Genomic DNA, 20,235 nt, shown 5'->3' on the forward strand with positions numbered 1-20,235 from the left:
GATTAGAGGTTTATAAAATCATGGGGCATGGATAGGGATGAATAGCCAAGGTCTTTTTCCCCAGGGTAGGGGAGTCCAAAACTAGAGGGGGTAGGCTTAAGGTGAGAGAGGAAAGATTTAAAAGGGACTTAAGGGGCAACTTTTTCACACAGACGGTGGTGCGTGTTTGGAACAAGCTGCCAGAAGACGTGGTGGAGGCTGGTACAATTACAACATTTAAAAGGCATCTAGTTGGGTACATGAATAGGAAGGGTTTAGAGGGATATGGGCCAAATACTGGCAAATGGGACTAGATCAGTTTAGGATATCTGCTCGGCGCAAATAAGTTGGGTCTGTTTCCATGCTGTATAATTCTGTGACTCTATATTAAATGTCAGAGCTGGCTTGAGAGGCTGAATGGCTTACTCCTGTTCTTCTAAGTCAGGCAATTTAAGTTGAAACAGCACAGGATTTCTTTCTAGTTTCGCACTCACTAAATCTTCATTTGTCCAATGCGTATCAGCAAAAACACTTTCTTCCCCTGGGATTACAGAGAATTGTGGTGCTCGGAAGCTGAGGGAGAAATGCTGGGAATATCGTCTTTATTGCATGACTAATTCTGCTCCTGTTTTTGGTGATCTGATGATCTCTGTGTGTCCAGGACAGGAAGAGGTAAGTTTGAATTCATCAAGGAGCATAAATCAGCAATTTCAGGAGTGGGGAAGGTGTACATTAGGGACAGCAGAGTGAGAGTGGAGGGTGAGTGTGTGGGATGGACAATGACACATCTTGGAGAAAGAAAGAGGAAAGCATGTTCCACAGAAACTAGAATTATCTACTGAATCTCTATACTTTACTGACAGTGATGACTTTTGTAATCTCTGTCTACAGGATATTGGAAGGAAGGGTCGAAATTGCAGAAAGAAATCTCAAATCAGACATCCAGTCCTGATTTGATCGAGCCACTTGATTCATTGGGACCTGAATGTCATTGGCCTTTGAATTTTGAAGGAGAAGTATTTGTCTGTCTGTCCTCTTGGAAAGAATTTAAATATCAATGTGACGGGAGAAGCACCAAAACACTCGCACACCTCACCCCCACCCCAGGTGAGTGTGTTCCAGAGCTTTAGATTACTTTGCAGCTGATATAAACATCACACCATTGACAGTGGATGCAGGTCTGTATTCTTTATCCATTCAACTGATCATTCAGTGGAGATAAATGCAAAGGTGCTATGGTGAAGCCATGGAAATGTGGGGATTGTACAAAGGAATTTCGTTCCCCATCTGAGCTGGAAGCCCATCGGCGCAGTCACACCGGGGAGAGGCCCTTTACCTGCTCCGTGTGTGGGAAGGGATTCAGCAAGTCATCCACCCTGCAGACACACCAGCGGGTCCACACCGGCGAGCGGCCTTTCACCTGCTCCGAGTGCGGGAAGGGGTTCAGTCACTCGTGGAACTTACAGACCCATCGGCGGGTTCACAGCGGGGAGAGGCCATTCACCTGCTGCGAGTGCGGGAAAGCCTTCAGTCGCTTGTGCAGCCTGCAGACGCACCAGCGTGTTCACACCGGGGAGAGGCTGTTCATTTGCTCGGAGTGCGGGCAGGGATTCACCGACTCGTCCAACCTGTGGAAGCACCGGCGAATTCACACAGGGGAGAGGCCATTCATCTGCTCCAGGTGTGGCAAGGGGTTCGGTGACTCATCCCATCTGCTGACGCACCAGCGGGTCCACACAGGAGAGAGACCGTTCTCCTGCTCTGTGTGTGGGAAGGATTTCACTCAGTTATCTAACCTGCTGACCCACCAGCGAGTTCACACCGGAGAGAGGCCGTTCACCTGCTCTGTTTGTGGGAAGGGATTCACTCAGTTATGCAGCCTGCAGAAACACCAGCGAGTTCACAAGTGATTACAGAGTTGGATTCTGATGTTACTACCTCCCTGAACCATGTTCAGGAACCATGTTTATTCTGAGAATGTGAAATGGAAATGTCAAAGACTTCCTTTCAACCAGACCACCTGGAATCATGACTTTGCTTCTAATGGGGCTAATGCTGTTTGAGTCTTACTGTAAAAGTTTCATACTTCATATGGTTTAAAAACATTACTGTAATATTCCGTTTGTATTTCTATTTGGATCCTCCCAAAGCATGCCACATTGCCATAGAGATGGGCTGTTGCGGGGGAGAAGTGGTTTAGAAGCTACTTTTGTTTCATTTCTCTCCCAGAAGACAGTTCTAGATTTGACCTTGCATAGTTTGCAGTTCACTTGAACTTTGTGTAAGGGGGAGAGAACCTCAACAACTAGAAGTTACAGGAGGAAATCTCCAGCAATCCCCATGAAGCCTAGTGGAAGAAAGCAGTCAGTTTGTAAAGAGCTGTACAGCAGCTCACTGGGACAAATAGTCTGTTCACAGTCAGCACAGGACTAATCAATAAAGTTAGATCAGATGGGATTCAGGATGAACTTGCCAATTGGGTACAAAATTGGCTTGACAGCAGGAGACAAAGGGTGGTGGTGGAGGGTTGTTTTTCGGACTGGAGGCCTGTGACCAGCGGTGTTCCACAGGGATCGGTTGCTGGGCCCACTTTTGTTTCCCATTTATATAAATGATTTAGATGAGAATATAGAAAGCATGGTTAGGACGTTTAAAGATGACACCAAGATTCGAGGTACAGTGGGCAGTGGACGGTGAAGGAGGTTATCTAAGATTACAAAGAGATCTTGATCAGTTGGGTCAATGGGCTGAAGAGTGGCAAATGGAGTTTAATTTGGATAAATGCGAGGCATTGCATTTGGTAAAACAAATAAAGGCAAGACTTATCCAATTAATGGTAGGGTCTTGGGTAGTATTTTAGAACAGAGAGACCTAGGAGTTTAGGTACATAATTCTTTGACGTTTGCATCACATATAGATAGAGTAGTTAAGAAGGCATTTAGCACGCTTGCCTTCATTGCTAAGACCTTTGCATATATGAGTTGGGATGTTGTGTTGAGGTTGTGCAGGATGTTGGTGAGGCCTCTTCTGGAGTACTGTGTCCAGTTCTGGTTACCCTGTTATAGGAAGGATATTATTAAGCTGGAGAGGGTTCAGAAGAGATTTATCAGGATGTTGCAGGGTATGGACGGTTTGAGTTATAAGAAGAGATTGGATAGGCTGTGATATTTTCACTGGAGCATAGGAGGTTGAGCGGTAACCTTATAGAGGTTTATGAAATCATGAGGGGCATAGATGATGTGAACGGCAGGTGTCTTTTCCCTAGGGTGGGGGATTTCAAGACAAGGGGGCATGTTTTTAAGGTGAGAGGAGAATGATTTAAAACAGACATGAAGAGCATTTTTTTTTTACAAAGAGTGTGGTTTGTGTGTGGAATGAACCTCCAAAGGAAGTGCTGGATGCAAGCACAGTTATAACGTTTAAAAGTCATTTGCGTAAGTTCATGAATAAGAAGTGTTTGGAGGAATATGGGCCAAGCGCAGGCAGGTGGAAGTTGTTGGTTTGGGACTATTATTGGCATGGATTGGTTGGATCGAAGGATCTGTTTCCGTGCTGTGTGAACCTAAGAAGATAGTGGAATCCCCACAGAGGGAAAGAGCTCTGGATGTTTCAGTGCCAGACTGGAAAAATGGAGAAAAAATTGGAGTAAATTCCAGAGCGCTGTGACATAACTTTGGCTGGTCCCTAAAGAAGGTGAATAAACCTTCAAGATTTTGTAAGGACAAACTCCTGGGGGTCGTGAGTGGGAGACATGTAAAAGTCAAATTGGATTCAGACCATATGTAGATATATATATATATATCTGCAGTGTTAAGGTTGTAGTGTGTATTCTGTTTTGTATTTTGTTATAGTTTAAAAATATGGTATAGTTCTTTTCAGTTAGTTACTCAATGTTCAGATTCCTCTTTAATTATTAACTTTCCCTTCCTCTATTGTAACATCTTAGTTTGCTCTCTGGGGAAGAAAATTGCCCAGAGTCTGTCAGGCCCCACAGAGCAAGGCAGCAGGCTCAGAAAATGAATTTGAATTGAATCATGTGTTGTCACGTGTATTTAATATAAAACATAGTGCAAAGCTTAAACCATCGCCATGTACCGGCGCCATTTTGAGTAAATTAAACGTTAAAAACAGATAATTAAACAAAAGATAACTTAAAGAGAGTCCAACTTTCTACCATCGATAGCCAGATCCTCGACTCTGCCGCCATAGTCCCGCTCCTGGCTCACCAGCTGGCCAACGCTGTAGCCATTTTGCTGCCAGGACTTGGGCCTACAACGCTAAAGTCACCTCTGAAGCCGCTGCCGCTCTGGGCCTCATCAAAACCACCTTCCTACCAACCGAGCTCTCCTGAGAAGGTAAGTGGAGCTAAAGCTAAAAAACGAAAAAGAGAAAAGAAGAAGGAAGAAAGGAAGGAAACCGCACAAGTGGAGCCTGGATGCTAACTACTCCTCCACCACCATCTTGGAAACCAAATAAGTCCATGTTCGTGTTACAACAAGGGACAACTTTGCGTATTCAGGGTTTTTGTTTGTCCCAGGGATTGAGCCAGTGGTTGCAGATCAGAACAAGAGTGTTTGAGAAACTTGTCCAGAGGATATCAGTGTCGCCCCTTCTCTGATTGTTCTTGTTAAGATGGTTGGTGAGCCCACCATCTTGACCCACCACAGTCCATCTGGCTCGACCTGTGCTATCTGGTACAAGTGAGTGTCTTCCTGCACCTTTGCAGAGGGAGGCTCAAGGGTCAACCACCTTTCTATGAGTCTGGAGTCACGTGTAGGTGAGCAGGGTTAAGATGTCTGGCTTTCTCCAACTGAATGCCACAATGGACACAGAACTTTAAAAACTTTCAGCCCTCAGTGAGGGCACTTCTCACAGAAACCCTACAGTACGGAAGCAGGCCATTTGGCCCATTCAGTCCATGCTTATGCTCCAAACAGCATCCCACCCAAACCCACCACTACTACCCTTTCCCTGTATTTCCCATGGCTAACTCACCAAGCCTGGACACTATGGGCTATTTAGCATGACCAATCCACCTAACCTACACATCTTTGGACTGTGGGGGGAAAACAGAGCACCCAGACATGGGGGGAGGTGGGGTGGGGGGGAAGAATGTGCAAGATGGTTGCCTGAGGGTCGAATCGAACCCAAGTCCCTGGCATTATGAGGCAGCATTGTTAACCACTGAGCCACCATGCTGCCCCATCTCATATGAATCGTACAGTTAAGTCCCTGATCCTGAAACTGCCCCTTTGTCTCCAGCCCTCCGATGGTTTTCTAGATTCCCCAGTCCTTGGTGAAACCACCTCAGGCTGACTGCTCCTCAGACATTGGCTGCACCACTTGCCAGTTGAAGTGAGGGGTCTGCATTTTTACTGAGGAAGTGTTGGCTGCTCAACTATAGCAGGGTGGCCCTGTGGTTAGCACTGCTGCCTCACAACGCGAGGGACCCAGGTTCGATTCCACCCTCAGGCGACCCTCTGTGTGAAGTTTGCACATTCTCCCTGTGTCTGCATGGATTTCCTCCGGGTGCTCCAGTTTCCTCCCAGAGTCCGTAGATGTGTTGGTTAGGGTGGATTGGCCATGCTAAAGTATCCAGGGATGTGCAGTCCAGGTGCATTAGCTGTGCAGAATGCAGGGCTAGGGGAATGAAGTGGGATGCTCTTCAGAGGGTCAGCATAGACTCGATGGGCCAAACAGCCTGATTCCACACTGTAGGGATTCTATAATTCTGTGACTTCATGCTGTCCACAATCAATGTCTGGCCCCAAATTGCCACCCAGCTAGGGGATTAAAGTGAGGACCAGACGAGTGACACTGAGTCCAGGTCTGCTGCCCCCATCCCATTCAGACTGATCTATTTCATTCAAATATCCATCCAGTTTTTTTTTTATTAAATATAGACTGCCTCCACTTAGAATCCATACAGTGTGGAAGCAGGCCATTTGGCCCATTTTGTCCACACTGAGCCTCCAAAGAGCATCCCATCCAGACCCACCCACCCACACTATAGCTCTGCATTTCCTGTGGCCACTCCACCCTAACTTGCACATCTTTGGACTGTGGGAGGAAACTGGAGCCCGCAGAGCAAACCCACACAGACATGGGGGGAAGAATGTGCAAACCCCACATGGGCAGTCACCCGAGGATGGAATTGAACCCGGGTCTCTGGTGCTGTGAGGCGGCAGTGCTAACCACTGAGCCACCATGCTGCCAACATTAGTGATTCACCCCACCTTCCTTATCTTAATCATGATACAGTTCTGTGCATTACACATTTTTAATCCAGTCATAGAGGCACGGTTACAGATTCATACAGTCAGACAATCATACAGCACGGAAACAGACCCTTTGGTCCATCAGTCCATGCTGACAATAATCCCAAACTGAACCAGTCTCACCTGCCTGCTCCTAGCCCATTTCCCTCCAACATTTCTTATTCATATACTTATTCAAATGTCTTTTAAATGTTGTAACTGTATCCACATCCACCACTTCCTCTGGAAGCTCATTCCACACGCGAATCACTGTCTGTGTAAGAAAATTGCCCCTCATGTTTTCTTTTGAATCTTTCTCCTCTCACCTTAAAAATATGGTTCATAGTCTTGAAATCCTCCATCCTAGGAAAAAGACATCTGCCGTTCACCTTATCTGTACCCTTCACTATTATATAAGGTCAGGACTTTTATATAAGGTCAACTCTCAACCACCTATGCTCCAGTGAAGTAAGTTACATTATTTTAGCCAACTGCGTGATGTTTTCCAGGTCTCTGTGTCCAGAACAGGAAGAGGTAGGCATGAATCTGTTACTCAGTCATCCGCCCTGCTGAGACACCAGCAAGTTCTCACTAGCGAGAGACCTTTTAAATGCCCAGAATATGAGAAAGTGCAATTGAAGTTTGAGGAACTGATGTACGATCAACGTGTTCACACTGATAAGACCATTTAGATGCTTCCTACCTTTGCACCAGCCCATTGGACATAACTGCCTCTAAAGATCCCCGTTATCTGAGCTCTGAATCTGCATTTTTCTCTGGTTTCCCTCGTTTTTCACATCATGCCCTTGCAGAGACGATCTTGTCCAGGAGACCTGCTTTCTACCTCCCTGAGACTTTTTACACTAAATTGCTGATCTCCCGACATATCCAAGTTCATAGGGTCATAGTATTGTACAGCACAGAAACTTGTCCATGCCAACCAGAAATCCTGAATTAATCTAGTCCCATTTGCCAGCATTTGGCCCATATCCCTCTAACCCCTCCCTATTCACGTACCCATCCAGATACCTTTTAAATGTTGTAATTGTACCAGCCTCCACCACTTCCTCTGGCAGCTCATTCCATGCATGTACCACCGTTTGCATAAGGAAGTTACCCCTCAGGTCCCTTTTATATCTTTCTCCTCTCAACTTAAGCTTATGCCCTCTAGTTTTAGACTCCGCTACCCTGGGTACAAGACCTTGGCCATTCACCCTTTCCATGCCGGTCATGTTTTAATAAACCTCCATAAGGTCACCCCTCAACATTGGACACTCCAGGGAAAATAGCCCCAGCCTATTCAGCCTCTCCCTGTAGCTCTAAGCCTACAACTCTGGCAACATCCTTTTAAAACTTTTCTGCACCCTTTCAAGTTTAATGACATTTTTCCTATAACAGGGAGACCAGAATTGAATGCAGTATTCCAAAAGTGGCCTCACCCAATGTCTTGTACAGTCACAACATAACATCCCAACTCCTATACTGACCAATAAAGATAAGTGTACCAAATGCTTTCTTCACCACCCTGTCTACCTGTGGCTCCACGTTCAAGGAACTATGAACCTGCGACCCAAGGTCTCTGTATTCAGCAACACTCCCCAGGACCCTACCATTAAGTGTATAAGTCCTGCCCTGGCTTGTCTTACCAATATTGAACTCCTCACATTTATCTAAGTTAAACTCCATCTGCCACTCCTCAGCCCGTCTGATCAAAGTTTTCTGCCATTGTGACTCGTTCTCCCTCCAAAAGGTGCTCTCCCTCTCTCCTTCATGTCAGCTATTGCCACCTCTTCCTCAAAAAATAAACAAACCCTCGTCCCTACTGTCTTTTGCAAAACACATGCTCCATCTCTGACACCTCCCTTTCCTCTCCAAAGTCCAGAGACATTTTCTCCCTTCCCAAATCTGCAGCCATCCTCCCCAAAACTCCAAGTTTGAATCGCTGATCAGGTTTCTGCTCCCCAACCTCCCCCCCCCCCCCTCCCCCCACCCCCACATACACATTTATCAAAATCACAGATTACATTCTCGGAGACTGAAACCGAAGAAGATTAGTCCTCCTTGATTTTTCTCAGCTTGCCTGCAGGTTCTGACATTGTCGACCACACCATTCTGCTCTACTGTTGTCTGGCTAGGTGGGGCTGCTCTCTTCTACCTCACCACAGCCAAAGTTTCAGTGGCAATATCTCTGCTCCCCATTCCCACATGTCCCCAATGGATGCAGCTTTGGCCTGCTATTATTTCTCAACCAGATACTTCCAGCCATGGCACCATCTCAAAACGTAATGGGCAGCGTTGGTTGTCACATGTACACCGCCAGCCCTATCTCACCACCACCTCTCCGCATCTGTTCATTATCAGACGATTTCCAATGATATCCAGAGGTGCGTACGCAACTCCTGCTGGATCCTGGAGATCACAACAGATCAGGCAGCTTCAATGGACATTCATCAAGCTGACGTTTTGAGTCTAGATGACACTTCATCAGAGCTGACTTGAAGTGTTAGGCAGGGTGGGGGGTAGGTGTGGTGTTGGAGAAAGGACGTTGACAGAGCAGATGAAGGGATCAGAATGTGAGAATGGCAGAATAATGGTGTGTCTAACTTTGCCGAACTGGAAAGAACAGACAGTCCCACTGGAATGGTGGGGGGGAACGGCGGGAGAAAGGACAGGGTGACAGAGAATGTGACAGACAACAAGTAAAGCTAAAAGGAAGGGAAGGAATGAGAGCTGGTGTACAATTTGAAAGTGTTGAACTCAATATTCATAGGATCCCTACAGTGCAGAAGCAGTCCATTTGGCCCATCAAGTCCACGCTGACCCTCCAAAGAGCATCCTACCCTATCCCTGTAACTATGCATTTCACATGGCCGATCCACGAGCCTGCACATCCCAGGATGCTAAGGGCAATTTAGAATGGTCAGCCCACCTAACCTGCATATCTTTGGACTGTGGGGGGAAACCATTGCACCCAGATGAAACTCACTTAGACACGGGGAGAACATGCAAACTCCGCAAAGACAGTCACCCGAGGCTGGAATTGAACTCGGGTTGCTGGTGCTGTGAGGCAGCATTGCTAACAACTGGGGCACTGTGCCACCAGAAGGTCCAGAAAGTTGTGAAGTGCCTAGTCTGCAGATGAGATGTTGTTCTTCCAGTTAGCACTGTGATTCACTGGAGCATTGCAGCATGCCGAGAACATGACAAGTGGTCATGCGAGCAGAATGCTGTGTTAAAATGACCAGATATGGAAAGTCGGGCATGTGCTTGCGCACAGTCCAGAGGTGTTCTGCAAAGTAGTCACCCAGTCTGAATTTGCTTTCTCCAATATAAAGTAGGCCACATTGGGTGCAGCAAATACAATACACAACATCGGAGGAGGTACAGGTGAAATGCTGCTTCACCTGGAAAGACTGTTTAGGCCCTTGTATGGTGAGCAGGGAGGAGGTGAAGGGGCAGGTGTTGCAATTTCTGTGGTTATGTGGGAAGATGTTGTTGGAAAGGCGAGTGGTGTTGGTGGTTGAGAAATGGACAAAGGTGTCACGGTGAGAATAGCCTCTGTGAAATGCAAATGGGGGAGTGAGGGGAAGATGTCTTTGGTGGAATCAGTGGCTTTGTAGTGGAACCTTCTGGACTTCATGTTGGGTTCAACATCTTCAAATTGTGAACCAACTCCCATTCCTTCCCATCCTTTCAGCTTTACTTGTTACATTCTCTGTCACCACGTCCTCTCTCCCCTTACCAGTGGTTCTGTCCGTTCTTTCCAATCTGGCAAAGTTAGATACACCATTCTCACATTCCGATCACTTAATCTGAACTATCAACATCCTTTCTCCCCCAGCACTCCGCACTGCACCCCTGTCCCCACACTGTTGCATCAATGCTGACCCCCTTAACACTTCACGTCAGCTCTGATGGAGTCATCTAGATTCGAAAGGTTAGCTTGCTCTCTCTCCCAGGATGATGCAATGACCCGCGGTGATCCTCCAGAATTTGTTGCTTTCAACACAGATTGCAGCATCTGCAGTAACTTGCTCCTGCTGGATCCTCTAGCTTCGCCTTCATTCACTCCGACCAATCCCTCCAACTCGATCTTCCAATCCCGCCCCCCGCTTTCACGCCGGTTGGATAGTGGAACAATCAGTCTTCCAGCCCTGCCCCTCCGTTCACTCCGATTGGTTTGAGGAACAGTCGATCTCCAAGCCCCGCCCCTCTTTCGCCCCGATTGGTGGGATGGCCAGGCCGTCGAGTCCAGCCTTCCAGCCCCGCCCCCTCATTCACTCCGATTGGGTAGAGGACTGGTACGACAAGGATGGTCCTCCAGGCCGGGCACCTTTTCCTATTGGTCCCGTTACGCCGTCAATCACCCGCGTACGCGACCATGCGCAGTGCGTGTCCAAACTGGCTGGCTGGAGATTCGGCGCCGGGGTCAGAGAGCGCCCTTTGGGAGGAGAAGGTAAGGAGCCTGCGGGGTCGGGCTGGGAGGTTACATTAATGCCTAACGAGGGCCTAAAATACGGATTAAAATGCTGCGGTGCGACATTTGGCGTGGCAATGGCTGTCGGGGCTGTTATTGATATTAGACCCGAGTTTGCAGCTGCCACCGTGAGGGGGAGGCTGCCCGAAGAATGTGCAAATTATATTCCCGCCCCTTTGGCTGATTGGTTGGAGGACCGGTCCTGGAGTGGCGTCTGCCTCTTCCCATTGGCCCAGCCTCAATGTCCATTACGTTCCCAGGGTGCAGGGCATGCGCAGTGATTGTGATTGACTGACGCTTTGCTGGTCCCCTCGACGGCCGGTGGAGGGCGTTGGTACCACGTGACGGACCCGCAGACCCAATTGCCGGACCGACAGCTCTCTGGTTTGTCGCTGTGGGATTTCTCCTTCCCTGGAACCCCCACCGGCCATACACCCACCCCTGTCGTGTTGCAGTGACACGATGCTCTTATTCTGACCGCATGCAAGGTGCGGTGATTCAAACAAACAACAGAAACCGCTGGAGAATCTCAGCAGGGCTTCCAGACGTGCTGAGTTCCTCTAGCAAGTTTTGTCTTCTCGCTACTGTCAGGTCTCCAACACCTCCGGTTACTTTTTTTATTTTGCATGGGAAACTAAGTTGGGTCAATCTCGAAGAAATCATACCTTTCGTCAAGGCTGTCTCCCCCTCTCTCTCTCTATGGAGGCTGCCAGACCTGCTAAGTTTCTCCAGCACTTTGTGTTCATTTCAGATTTCAAGCAACCGCAATATTTTGGTTTAATGTGAAGATTTAAACGGATCAAGTGTAGAATGAACGAGGAAGCTGGAGGTGGAGCAATAAAAAGACTGGAAGAGATGGTGAGAAGGGTCTGGATTTCAGCACACTGAAGGAGGGAGAGTACATGGGATACAACTTTACTGCTGTGAGGCAACAAAGGAAAAAAAGACTGTACCACTGAAACTAGAAATGTCTGATCAGAATTTCTGCCGTGTGATTAGACTCAAAAACTTGTTAATACTCCTTTTCTAGGGTATTAAAGCGGATTTGCAAGATCAGAGACTCAGATCATTCTTCAGGTCATGATCAGAGTCAGTGAATGCACGAGGATCAGAATATCGTCAGCTTTGGATGTGGAAGGTGAAATGTTTGTTCTGGTCTATGTGAAATGATTTCAAAGACCAGTGTGATGGAAAAAGCACCACAACGCAAATACTGAAGTAAGGCTGTTCCAGTGCTTTGACTGTGGAAAGAGCTTTAATGAAGTAAATAGTCTGAAAAGAATCACTTTGTTGACAGTTGGGCGAAGCTGTGCGAGTGTGTGTCAACGAGGTCTTCACCCAACCTCGAGGGATAAGAACACAGGCAGCATGGAGAGACCATGGAAGTGTGAGGACTGCGGTAAGGGATTTAAATTTCCTTCCTTGCTGGAAATCCATCGGCGTACCCACAGTGGGGCCAGCGCGGCGGAGAGGCCCTGGAAGTGCGCGGACTGCGGCAAGAGCTTCGACTACCCGTCCCTGCTCCGCAACCACCAACGCAGTCACACTCAGGAGAGGCCGTGGAAGTGCAGCGACTGCACGAGGGCCTTCGCCGACCCGTCGCGGCTGGCCAGCCATCAGCGCGTCCACACCGGAGAGAAACCGTGGCGGTGCGAGGAGTGCGGCAAGCGATTTGATTACCCCTCGCTGCTGGAGAACCACTGCCGCAGCCACACCGGTGAGAGGCCGTGGGAGTGCGACGACTGCGGCAAGCGGTTCAGCTACCGGCACCTCCTGAAGGCCCATCGGCGCCACCACACCGGGGAGCGGCCCTTCCTCTGCTCGGAGTGCGGCAAGGGGTTCGCAAAGGTGGCCTGCCTCATGATACACCAGCGGATCCACACCGAGGAGAGGCCGTTCGCCTGTGCCTACTGCGGCAAGATGTTTCAGAACTCGGCCAAGCTTAACGCCCACCGGCGGGTCCACACCGGGGAGAGCCCGTTCACCTGCTCCGAGTGCGGCAAGGGATTCGCTCAGTCCACCAGCCTGGTGTTACACCGGCGCATCCACACCGGGGAGCGGCCCTTCACCTGCTCCGAGTGTGGCAAGGGCTTCACTCAGTCGGCCAGCCTGGTGTTGCACCAGCGGATCCACACCGGGGAGAGGCCGTTCAGCTGCTCCGTGTGCGGGAAGAGATTCAGGCGCTCCTCCACCCTGGCTGCCCATCGGCGTGTGCACACCGGGGAGCGGCCCTTCACCTGCTCTGCGTGCGGCAAGGGATTCACCCAGTCAGCCAGCCTCATGTTGCACCAGCGGATCCACACCGGGGAGAGGCCCTTCAGCTGCTCTGTGTGTGGGAAGCGATTCAGGCACTCGTCCGATCTCACCGCCCACCAACGCACTCACACCGGCGAGAGGCCGTTCGCCTGCTCGGTGTGTGGGAAGGGATTCACTCGGTCACGCTACCTGCTGAAACACCAGCGAGCACACAAGTGACCGCAAGAGATCAAACTCTGCTGTCACTTGCCACTTTTAATCACCTCGGGACCGAGAATGTATCATGGCAAATAACCCTCAGACAGTCCAATCGCTTTTGCTCCGGAAAACTGACCTCGGATTACTCCGGAAGGGTAAAATCTCTGTAATGTTTGAGGAACACGTGATTAGCTAAGCAAAAAAACAAAGTGAAAGAAGTGGAAAACAGAAACAAGAACAGGAGCTTGCTGGAAAAGCTCAGCAGGTCTGTGGAGAGAAATTAGACTTAACGTTTCGGGTCCGGTGACCCTTCCTCAGAACGTGAAGCTAGCTGTTGTTCAGTTGCAACACAAGTGGAGTTCACTTCTAACCGGACTCTGCTGTCAGACCACATTGTTTGTTACACACGTGAGAAATTTGGTATGTCAGTTTCAGTGCCGATGTGGTGCCAACTACTTAAGGCTGTACATCCCAAAGACGTGCGGAGCATATCAAACAACTTTTGACTGTTTTCAGAAAACAAGGTAGTGGCCATATCCAGCCAGCTGACTCTCGAACGCAGTGTCCAGTGTGAGATGTCATTCTGCAACTCGACAACATTAGCTGAATAATCCTGAGCTTTGTAAAGAATTACGTTGACAACCGACTTTCAGTTTTTCTGTCGTTCTCGTGGCAGCCGTACACTTGCAATTGGCCTCCTAACCTCACTCCTTTTACACTGTTCTTTTTATTTCAACATTGACTGCCTGCCGGGAGACGAAACAACGCACAGGGTGGGGGAATCGGGTCTTTTTGCTGCTGTGGAGATGGGCAGCAGCGATGATCTCCGTTGTCTCCGGCAGGAAGGAAGTTCAGGTTTCCCGGATGCCAACCGGGAAAATGGGACCCCAGTGCGCGGCAAACAATTTGTCGACCCGCCGTGGGATGAAGTGGACCGCGACCAGGGAAGCTGGGGAGAGATTGGAACGAACAGTAAAACGTTGACCCGGTCACTGGCCACAACCGGATCATCTGTTCCCTCGATGGTTCGATTTTGTACTCTCGATCGCTCCACTGCTCTCTGGGTGGTGGAGGACACTGAGAAATTGTTCCAATCTGACAAGGTGACGTGCTGTTACTTCTGCCGTAACTTGCTGCTTTGGGTCATGATGCAATTGCAGCCATTTAGGTAAGTCGAGCCATTAAACTGAACTCGAATCTTTCCCTTCGTACCAGGGAACTGTAGCAGTTCAAAAAGGCAGCTAACCACCACGTTCTCCAGGGGAAACACAGAGGGGAATCAATGCTGGCATACACCGTGTCTCACTGAGGATTTTGATTAAAAAAAGTTCACGGCAGACCTGTGCATTTAACTAGCCAGTGAACTCGTAGCATCTGGTTAAATCCACAGGAGCGGGTGTATCTGTGAACTATCGGACTGGATATCTTTTCCATTCACCTCATGAATTAGTTCATCAGGCTCAGAAAGCTTCACCTCACCTCAAATTCAAGGGGAGGCGATGGCCTAGTAGTATTGTCGCTGGACTGTTAATCCAGAGACCCAAGTAATGGGAACACAGGTTCAAATCCCGCCCACAGCAGATGGTGGAATTTGAATTCAATAAAAAAAAATAACAACCGTGAATCCATTGTCGATTGTTGGGAAAACTCATCCAGTTCACTAATATCCTTTAGGGAAGGAAACTGCCACCCTTACCTGATCTGGCCTACGTGTGACTCCAGACCCACAGCAATGTGGTTGACTCTTAACTGCCATCTGGGCAATAAATGCTGGCCTAGCCAGTGATGCCCTCATCCCGTGAATGAATTTTAAAAAAAGACATAATTCTGACTCTGCCAACAATCATAAAATCTCTGCAGTGTGGAAACTGGTGGTTCAGCCCATTGAGTTTACCCCAACCCTTCGAACAGCAACCCAACCACTCCCATCCCTGTAACCCTGCATTTCCCATGGCTAATCCTCCTAACTTATACATCCCTGGACACTATTGGAAATTTAGCGTGGCCAAACCACCTAACCTGCCCACCTTTGGTGCTGTAGGAAGAAGCCAAGGCACCCAAAGGAAACCCACGCAGATACAGGGAGAACGTGCAAACTCCGCACAGACAGTCGCCCGAGGCTGGAGTAGAACCCAGGGCCTTGGTGCTGTGAGCCAGCAGTGCTAACCACTGAACCACCGTACCACCCCAGTTGGGCACAGTACCCTAGAAAAGACCTCGCCATAGGTTGGACGTAAGTTTAGAATTTGAGAAGATGGACTGTGCTCTTGAGCTGATTAACATGAGAAGCGAGGAGGTATTTGATGTTTCGGCAAATTTAAAAGTGGACATGTGTCCAGGTTGGGATGAGTTGTATCCCAGGCTGCTGGAGACAGAGGAAGGAAGTTACAAGGGCCCTGAACCAAATTTTTAAACCATCCCTGGTCAAGAGGGATGAAAGAGATAGAACAGGGAACTATAGACCGGTGAGTCCAATATCTCAGTGGTCGGGAAACTGTTACAGAAAATAGTGAAGGTCAAAATTAACGTCCATTGAGAGAGGTAATGTTCGATCAGGGACAGTCAGCATGGCTTTCTCAGAGAGGGAGGTCACACCTAACAAATCTGGTGCAATTTTTCAAAGAGGTGACCAAGTGTATGGATGAAGTCAGTGCAGTTGATGTGGTTTATGTGGATTTTATCAAGGCTTTTGACAAGGTCCCACATGGGAAACTGATGAAGACTAGAAAGGTTCATGGGATCCAGCGTCACTTGGCAAGTTGGATCCAAAATTGGTTTAGTGACAGGAGACAGAAGGTGGTAGTAGATGACTTTCAGGGCCCTGTGTGTAGTGTTGTGCTACAGGGATCAGTGCTGGGTCCCTTATCGTTTGTGATATTCATAAATGATGGAGATGAAAAAAGTGGGAAGGATTTATATGAATGATTTTGATGAGAATATAGAAGTCATGATTAATAAGTTTGCAGACAACATCAAAATTCATGGCATAGTAGACAGTGAAGGTTTTCTAAGATTACAAATAGATCTTGATCAAATGGGTCAATGAGCTGAAAAATGGCAGATGGAGTTCAATTTGGATAAATACAAGGTATTTCATTTTGGTACAACAAACAGTAGCAGCACTTATACAATTAAAAGTAGGGCCTTGACTAGTGTTGTATAACAACGGGACCATAGGGTTCAGGTACATAATTCTTTGAAGTTTGCATCATATATAGACAGGGTGTTTAAAAAGGCATTTGGCACACTTGCCTTCATTGTTCAGATCTTTGAATATAGATCTGAACAATAGGAAGGATATTGTTAAGCTAGAGAAGGTTCAGAAGAAGTTTACCAGCATGTTGCAGGGAATGAAGGATTTGAGTTCTGGGGAGAGGCTGGATATGCTGGAACTTTTTTCACTGGAGCATAGGAGGTTGAGGGGTGACCTTTCAGATGTTTATAAAAACCATGAGGGTTATAGATAGGATTAATGATGGGTGTCTTTTCCCAAGGGTGGGGGATTTCAAGATCAGTGGGCGTATTTTTAAGGTGAGAGGAGAAAGATTTAAAACAGACATGAGGGTCACATTTTTTTTAACAAAGAGGGTGGTTCACATGTGGAATAAACTTCCTGAGGATGTGGGTACAGTTACAACATTTAAAAGACACTTAGATAAGTTCATGAATAGGAAAGGTTTGGAGGGATATGAGCCAGGAGCAGGCAGGTGGGACTAGCTTAGTTTGGGATTACGGTCGGCATGGACTGGTTGGACCGAAGGGTCTGTTTCTGTGCTGTATGACTATGATAAATAAGTTTGCGGATGACACAAAGATTGACAGGGTGGTTGTCAGTGAGGAAGAAGGTGTTAGGTTACAGGACAATATGAACCGATTGAGCAGATGAGTAGCAGATGGCATTTAACCCTGACAAATGTGAGGTGATGCACTTTGGAAGAAGGAACAAGACAAGGGAGTACTCAATGAATGGCAGGCCACTAGCAAGCTCAGAGGAACAGGGGAATCTTTGGGTGCTTGTCTACAGATCCCCCAGAGATGGCATAGAGGCATGGAGTTGTACAGCACGGAAACACACCCTTTGATCCAACTTGTCCATACTGACCAGACATCCTAGACTAATCTAGTCCCATTTTCCAGCATTTGGCCCAATACCTCTAAACCGTACATATTCATGTACCCATCCAGATGCCTTTTAGATGTGGTGATTGGCAGGATGGGTTAATAAACTAGTTAAGAAGGCATGTGGGACTCTTGTCTTTATCAGTGGTGGAATAGGTTATAAGAGCTGGGAGGTTATATCAGAGATGGACAGGACTTTGGTGAAGCCACAGCTGGAGCACTGTGTGCAGTTCTGTTCCCACACCATAGGAAGGATGTGATTGTACTGGGGAGGGAGGTGCAGAGGGAGATTCACCAGGATGTAGCTCAGGATGGAGCGGTTTAGCGATGAAAGAGGCTGGATAAGCTCGGGTTATTTCCTTTAGAATAGGGTGGAACCTGATGGAGGTGGATAAGATTATGAGGGGCGTGGATAGGGTGGGTAGGAAGCAGCTCTTCCCCTTAGTCAAAGGGTCAGTAACAAGGTAGAGGGGGGCATCATTTTAAAGTGAAGGGCAACAGGTTTTGAGGGGATTTGAGGAAAAATGTTTTCACCCAGAGGGTGGTGAGCATCTGGAATGCACTGCCTGGGAGGATGGTTGAGGCAGGAAACCTCACAGTCTTTAAAAAGTCCTAGGACGGGAAGTGTCAGAATATTCAAGACTTAGGGCCTGGTGCAGGACAGTATAGGTATAAGTGTATTATTGTAGTATGGACTGGATGGGCTGAAGGGTCTCTTCTGTACTGTTTGATTCTATGAACTCAGCCAGACTTGACACCTTCAGGAGAGGAAAGGGAAGGAAAGCAGTACAGGATGTTGCTGAGGCCACTTTTGGAGTTTTGGGTACAGTTCTGCCATAGGAAGGATATTATTAAATTGGAAAGGGTGCAGAAAAGATTTATGAGAATGTTACCGGAACTGGAGGGTTTGAGTTATAAGGAGAGGCTGGATAGATTTTTTTCCTTGGAGCATCGGAGGCAGAGGGGTGACCTTATAGAAGTTCATAAAATCATGAGGGGCATGGATAGGGTGAATAGCCAAGGCCTTTCTCCCCGAGGTAGGGGAGTCCAAAACTAGAGGGAGTAGGTTTAAGGTGAGAGGGGAAAGATTTAAAAGGGACCGAAGGGGTAACTTTTTCACACAGAGGGTGGTGCGTGTATGGAACGAGCTGCCAGAGGAAGGGGAGGAGGCTGGTACAACTACAACATTTAAAATGAATCTGGATAGGTACATGAATAGGGAAGGTTTAGAGGGAGATGGGTCAAATGCTGGCAAATGGGACTAGTTCAGTTTAGGAAATCTGATGAGCGCAGATGCATTGGACCAAAAGGTCCATTTCTGTGCTGTACAACTCTATGAGTCTATAACAGGCCAGGGTTAACAGGCACCATCTTGGTGAGGGAAGATGGAGTGGGCAGGGGCTTTGTGTGTAAGGGCTGCCATCTTTGTAAGGTCAAGGCGTAACAGCACCCATGCGTGATCGGAAACAGGTCGAGTAAATGATGGCAATGTCTGACCCGAATTTGACAGGGATGCATTTTGCAAACTCATTTTGCAATGGGGTTCGAGGGAGATTCGGGTGCGGGTGGAATTTGCACACTGCAAACTAAATCTCAAACCACGAGTGACATTTCCGAGTTTGGTAATCTACTGTTGCAGGGAGCTGGAGTGTTTGAAGACCACAAGACATTGCTTTCACTCCAGTACTTCCGATGTCTTTTCAACTCCAGGGTCCAGCAGGAAATTTCAACTTTGAAAACGGTGAATCCGAAGTATTTTATTGGCGGGAGTTGCTTATAGAACTGAGTCTAAAACAACAGTAGTACCAACTAATGTAGCTTTTGGTTGCAGAGGGTTGTGTCCTGGTCTTTGGTGTAGGTCCTTTGGCACAGAATGAGTACAGCACAGTAAAAGTCTCACCCTGAACATCCACAAGACAAAGGTGCTCCAGCAACCTGGCCTGGCATTGTGGAGCAAACCCCACCCCCCCCCACCCCGATCATCAAGGTTCGCGGGGAGCCCTTAGAGAACGTTGACCACTTCCAATACTTCGGGGGTGTCCTGTTGGCCAAAGCAGTTATTGACGAAGAGAGACAACAAGGTGCAGGGCTGGATGAACACAGCAGGTCAAGCAGCATCATAGGAGCAGACGAAGAGATGCAGCTTTGCATCCAGCGTGCTAGCGCAGCCTTCGGCCACCTGAGGGCGTTCGAGGACACCAACATCAGATCCGATACCAAGCTCATGGTTTACAGAGCTGTGGTGGTTCCCATGCTCCTCCATGACTGTGAGACGTGGACTGTCTGCAGCAGACACCTTGAGGAGCAGGAGCAGTGCCACCAACACTGCCTGCCCTAGAACCTGTGAATCCACTGGGAAGAAAGATGCACCAACACCGGCATCCTCGACCAGGCCGACACCCCCTGGTATCGAGGCACTGCCCACCCTTGATCGGCTGCGATGCGCTGGGTACATTGTTTGTATGACCGACACGAGACCCCACCCCCACCCCAACCCCGAGCAGGTGCTCTACTCCCAGCTCCGAAACGGCACGCGAGCCCCAGGTGGGCAGAGGAAGCACTTCAGCGATACCGTCAATGTCTCGCTGGGGAAGTGCAGCATTCCCACAGACACTTGGGAATCACTGGCCCGTAGTGGAGGGGGAGTATCCGGGAAGGCGTCGAGCTCCTCGAGACTTGCCGTCGGGGGAATAAAGCGGAAGCCAGGGGAAAACAGCGAAAGGAGCGCGCTGCCACACCAGAGCCCCACCCAACCCTTCCCGTGACTACCTTCCACCCCAAGTGTAACAGAACCTGCAGTAGCTGTATTGGTCTGTACAACCACCTACGGACTCACCCTGACAGTGAAAGAGTGCCATCCTGGTCTGGAAGGGGCGGCAGATGGTGATGATGATGGTGATGAATGAGAGTACCGAAGCAAGCCATTCAAACTATTGTGCCCATTCTAGC

General features: G+C 48.4%; 1 protein-coding gene across 1 annotated transcript in view; it reads left to right on the forward strand.

Annotated features, from left to right (window-relative positions):
- The window catches only part of LOC109910676 (zinc finger protein 721-like), a 114,407-nt gene that overhangs the window by 90,363 nt on the left and 3,809 nt on the right, over positions 1-20,235 (forward strand). Inside the window, exons 4-7 of the mRNA XM_048619091.1 lie at positions 1,193-1,885; positions 4,163-4,334; positions 10,290-10,841; positions 11,902-14,335. Of these exons, the coding sequence (XP_048475048.1) occupies positions 1,193-1,885; positions 4,163-4,334; positions 10,290-10,841; positions 11,902-13,188 (2,704 nt within the window). The 3' untranslated portion in view covers positions 13,189-14,335. The remainder of the gene's footprint in view (positions 1-1,192; positions 1,886-4,162; positions 4,335-10,289; positions 10,842-11,901; positions 14,336-20,235) is intronic.

Source organism: Rhincodon typus, chromosome 42 (assembly GCF_021869965.1).
Source record: "Rhincodon typus isolate 14 chromosome 42, sRhiTyp1.1, whole genome shotgun sequence".
NCBI lineage: Eukaryota > Metazoa > Chordata > Chondrichthyes > Orectolobiformes > Rhincodontidae > Rhincodon > Rhincodon typus.